General features: G+C 44.2%; 1 protein-coding gene across 1 annotated transcript; it reads right to left on the bottom strand.

Moving 5' to 3' along the window:
* Positions 1–3,585: 3,585 nt before the first annotated feature.
* LOC308370889 (protein FAM72A) lies at positions 3,586–5,149 on the bottom strand (the record flags this gene model as incomplete). Its single annotated transcript, XM_080845622.1, has 4 exons — positions 3,586–3,680; positions 4,314–4,438; positions 4,694–4,771; positions 5,004–5,149. 4 exons carry the CDS (start codon positions 5,147–5,149, stop codon positions 3,586–3,588), a joined length of 444 nt encoding a protein of 147 aa, XP_080701748.1.
* Between the last annotated feature and the right edge of the window lie 245 nt (positions 5,150–5,394).

Genomic DNA, 5,394 nt, shown 5'->3' with positions numbered 1-5,394 from the left:
GAAAAGGGTTAACAAAAAAAAACAAGGTTTAATGTCAGCCATAGAGTGAGTATTGAAAACAAACTCAAAGTTCAATCTAAAAGAATTTCAGTGCAATCTTCAAGCATACAAACCAACCCCTAGCACACCTCATACACACACAGCACAGGTATAAATACAGTTTTGCGTTAATAAATACATACATTCAAACTTCTGATAAATTAAAATCACATATACTCCTTTTTGTTATTATATTTTCAAGTTACAAAATAATGTTCTTTTTCCAGATGTCCTGGTTTGGCCTGTTTTCTGTGAATCTCTACAGGATTCTTTCTATAAAGCGTACTCTTGGACGTCCCAAGCATACTCGATCAAAGGAATGCTTCAGGAAGTGTGTGAATGTCAATCATGAAATGAGTATGCACAGTTGAAGTTGAGAAACATACAAAAGTTCAAAAGATAAATTGTGTTTGTAAAAAAAAATCTACATCTTGAAATAAACACCATAATTAGTACGACAAAATATTTCACACATTATTCAATTTCTGCAACGTGTTCTGATTGTACCTTTTTTGTGCTGCTACTACTTAAGTTAAATATTTAACTCTCAAAAGCCTGTACAAATTCAGCAATTGCAAATGTGTGATGCGCACCGTTTGAATACAGCTACATCCATATCTTTCGATCGATCAATCAATCAATCAAATCAATCAATGTCCTCTAAACTTTGCAAGCCTGTCAATCAATGGGACAGCAAGATGGCTGCTGTCCCCTGATATCTTTATCAGTCCCTTACAGCAGGAGCAATGCCTTGAGTAGCTGTGCTGATCCTATTGGCTGCCATGCACAGGCTCATTGATCCTATTGGCTGGGACGCACAAGATCATTAGTCCTATTGGCTGCCACGCACGGGCTCATTGATCCTATTGGCTGGGACGCACAGGCTCATTAGTCCTATTGGCTGCCACGCACTAGCTCATTGATCGTATTGGCTGGGACGCACGGGCTCATTGATCAGGCTATAAAAGATCTCCAATGGTTCCGTCTGATGTGTATCCATCAGTCGTGGGGACAGTTTCCTCCATGAGGTGTTAAACGTAACCATTAAACATGATTGTTTTGTCCAGTATAAGAATGCGCAAAATCTGCTAACAGCATCTATGATCATCATTACTTTGACGTGTTGCTATGGGAACTGCATCATCAACACAGAGAGCACAGTGGCCATGACGATGGCAGAAGCTGAAGCTGGGTTGTAGGATAAACATCGGTCCTTCCTGCTGGCCTGGACTGCATGTCCCCAAAGTGTCGTCGAGCAACCAGCCTGGTCACTAAAAGAGTGAGTGTTTCTCAAACGATAGTCTCTCCATCATTTATCCGTAGTCGCCGTTCAAGAACACTTCTCAGGAGACACACCCATGTCCGACTGAGGTTACGTGTAAGGTACAACGCTCCCTCACACACCCCACAGCTATCTGCGTCTGGCAGGATTTACGCTGGAATGGGTCACACACTCCCAGAGAGCCGTCTGCTCTGGAGTGGTTCTGTTCCTGACACGGTACCGACCCCTTTGGATCCTCCCAACCATGACAGGACCACAACAGGGTCAGCAGCGATCTGATCAGGTAGATATGACAACTAGAATTTGTCATATGGACACACACACATACACACACACACACACACACACACACACACACACACACACACACACACACACACAAATCGATGAACAGGTAGTCAAGTCTTGTACACGGGCATCTCCCAAAATGGACCCAGGGGCTAACGGAGGTGCTGTGGATCTCTTTGTGATTGGTCGCTGCCTGTGGTGCTGTGGATCTCTTTGTGATTGGTCGCTGCCAGAGGTTTTTTGGATCTCTTTGTGATTGGTTGCTGCCGGAGGTTCTGAGGATCTCTTTGTGATTGGTCGCTGCCCGAGGTACTGTGCTACGACGGTTCCGAGTCTTGTTCCGCAAAGACTTTCAGTGACTCAGGTAGGACAACATAACCCGAGCACACGCAAAATAAATACAATAAGTGGCAGACTAACCGCACTGCTACTGTAAAACTACAAGTACTACAAAACAATTTCGCAATCAAACAAACAAGTAAGCGAAAACAAAATCTCCGGCGACTACTCTAATGTGCTCAAATACCTTATATATCCAACAAGCTATCTGAGCAGGAATCGTGGATTTACTTTGGCCAAAATATTACACAGTGTAACTTTAAGACAACATGTAAACAAATGACTTGCATTCTCTCTTCAAGTCGTTTTGCTAAACCTGTTATAATAACAGCCCTCTTCCTCCATGGTTTAGGTCTCCTACTCAGGATCCCAAGCCACCCTCTAGGAGGCAGGAGCAGACCTGCTAGCTCAGCGTCCACTAGCAGCAGCTGTTGGGTTGCTTCAGTTCACACAGAACTGAACTAATGCATGGAAACATCTACAGTATCATTAGAAATAAACGAAAAATATTATTTTGCTAAAAGCCAAAACCCTGACCACCAATCCAGCCACTATGCTGTTTACATATTCAGAGGAACAGATTGCTTGGAAACGCACATGGCTTCAGCCGTTTCACCAATTAAATACAGTATAGCCTACTATCTGAAGACCTAAAGGAAGGTTTCAAGTATTTCTTTCCTTCACAGTAGCGGCGTCAGTGCGGTCTATCTTCTCTGACGACACCCCATCTCAATCTCCCACTCCAAGAAACTCACCACGTCTCTACCTTCAATCACACACACACACACACACACACACACACACACACACACACACACACACACACACACACACACACCTACCATGCGGCGTATTCAATTCAGTGTGAATACATGGGCTTGGATCCGATTCCTTGGCAGCAACAATGAGTCATAATGGACCATGGCATTGATAAAAGAGCAAACCAATAATCAATCATTCCCACTAACAACTCCTCACCTTTCTGGTTGGCAATAATAATAATAATAATAATAATAATAATAATAATAATAATAATAAAAATAATAAAAATAATAATTTAGAAAATCATCATCATCTCAGTCATTGTGGAATGATTTAGACACTGGTGGTGCTGCAGCTAATGGGCTTGGACAAGTTGTGTGTGTGAGTCTGTGACCAACCACTGGGTGTGTGTGTGTGTGAGTCTGTGAGCAGCCACTGGTTGTGTGTGTGTGTGAGTCTGTGAGCAGCCACTGGGTGTGTGTGTGTGTTTGAGTCTGTGAGCAGCCACTGGGTGTGTGTGTGTGAGTCTGTGAGCAGCCATTGGGTGTGTGTGTGTGTTTGAGTCTGTGACCAGCCACTGGGTGTGTGTGTGTGTTTGAGTCTGTGAGCAGCCACTGGGTGTGTGTGTGTGTTTGAGTCTGTGAGCAGCCACTGGGTGTGTGTGTGTGTTTGAGTCTGTGAGCAGCCACTGGTTGTGTGTTGGAGGTTGTGTTTAGGCAGGGAGGCCGAGTGTGCAGAGCTGAGGATGGAGGTGGGTAGGGGGCTGTGTCTGTCTGTCTGTCTGTCCCCTCCCCCCCCCATCCCCATGCTCTTCAGTGGTCCCCCTAGTCCTGTGTGCTGCAGTCTTGTGGGGGGGGGGGGGGGGGGGGGGGGGTTTATCTGATGTAGTACTCCTCCGGACAGCAGGCTGGGCTCTCGTCCTCACTGTTCTCCAGCTCTGGAAGCTCTCCCCACAGCAGCATGTTCAGCCCTGTGAGCACACACACACACACACACACACACACACACACACACACACACACACACACACACACACACACACACACACACACACACACACACACACAACTGAATGGGACGATGTTTACACACGCATCACAGAACACCTGGATTGGATGGTCTACAGTCACACTTCACATCAACTGGATGGAACAGTTTACACACACACATGTCACATCAACTTAATAGGACGGCATCTCAAAACAACTGTTCAGAACTACTAAAACACGCACAATACTGGATGGATCCTACACAAATCAACTCGATGGAATGGTTTAGAGGCACAAAAACAACAGCATCACAATTCAGCTGAATTGGACAATGTACACACCCCACCCCACCCCATACATAGTCGAGCTATACTATACATTTTGTGTTATACTCTGTGTTTAAATATGTGACTCTAACCGCTCTTGTAATGAAAGTCTTTTGTGGACATTATGACTTTATGAGTACTTAAACCCACTCCCTGATGTGACAGGTGCAAAGTCTTCCTCAGTGAAGTCTAGTAGGGTAACGCTTGGGGCTGTGGAGGGCATGTAAAAGCACAGACCTGTAGCATCTAGGACTGTTGACGGTGGAGACTGCATGTTATAACACTGACCTGTAGCATCTAGCCTGTTGACTGTGGACACGGCTTCACTGTTGAACATCCAGAAATGTCCATTATTGCACGAGAGCAGACAGGGCTTGCATGGGGCCACCACGTGATAGCCAACAACATTCCCACTGAACAACACAGGGAGAGAGTTCCAGAAACAGAGAAGGCAAATTCAGCACGTTATGTCAACAAAGTAGAAAACATTAAAATCAATTTGGCGTTTGACAAAAACACTTAAGAAAGTAAAGAAAGGAAACATTAAGATGCGTGTAAAATATACGCAGGAAGCTCACTTTATGTAAACAAAGAGTTACAGTAGCGTTTTTGTATACCGCGGACTCATAATGATTTGTATATAAAATGAAATTGGTTGGAGCACATACCATTTTAAGCAGGCTATATCTCTTAGTTTGCATTTGCAACTATCTGTGGAATAGCAGCTGGCAACAAAGTCGACAGTTCTGTATGAAAAGAAAAATGACATTCAACAAAATCCACTGAGCTTCACATTTATGGCATTCCAGCATTCACGATCGTTCAAGTGTCAGATGCAGCATATCGTACCTCGTGAACTTTTAATGCAATTTAAAGCGATATACGTTTATAGTCGAAATAGTGGTGTTTTAATTCAGAGATCTCAAACAAAGACACCTGCTAGCTGGAAGTAGCGTTAGCTGGCTAGGGTTGTCTTACCTGTTTGGTGGGATGTCCGTTGAAAAAAGCTCTATTTCCGTGTCGGCTAAGAGCACTGCTTTCATTCCTCTTGTACAAAGACGACTCTCACAGTATATGCAGTTTAGCTGAGTGACACATTTGTTCTTGAAGTTCGAAGTGGACATGATGACAATGTTGCTCCTTCTATGTTCTGGGGCTGCTGCCAAGGTACAAGTTACCTTGATAGCTAGCAAGCTACAGTAGCCTAGCGGTTTACGTTAGCCGTCCAGTCCAGTGGTTGTAGATGCCGATTAATGCTTCACCTAGTCAACCTAACAATATCTAGCAATGTCTTTCTAATATGGATTTGGATGCAGTTCACAAACACAAACCTGGCAAGTCCCGTTCAAAACAAGGCGTATGTCGCCGT

This window comes from Sprattus sprattus, assembly GCF_963457725.1.
Source record: "Sprattus sprattus genome assembly, chromosome: 10".
Classification (NCBI taxonomy): Eukaryota; Metazoa; Chordata; class Actinopteri; order Clupeiformes; family Clupeidae; genus Sprattus; species Sprattus sprattus.
This window is presented reverse-complemented; position numbering and strand designations above follow the sequence as displayed.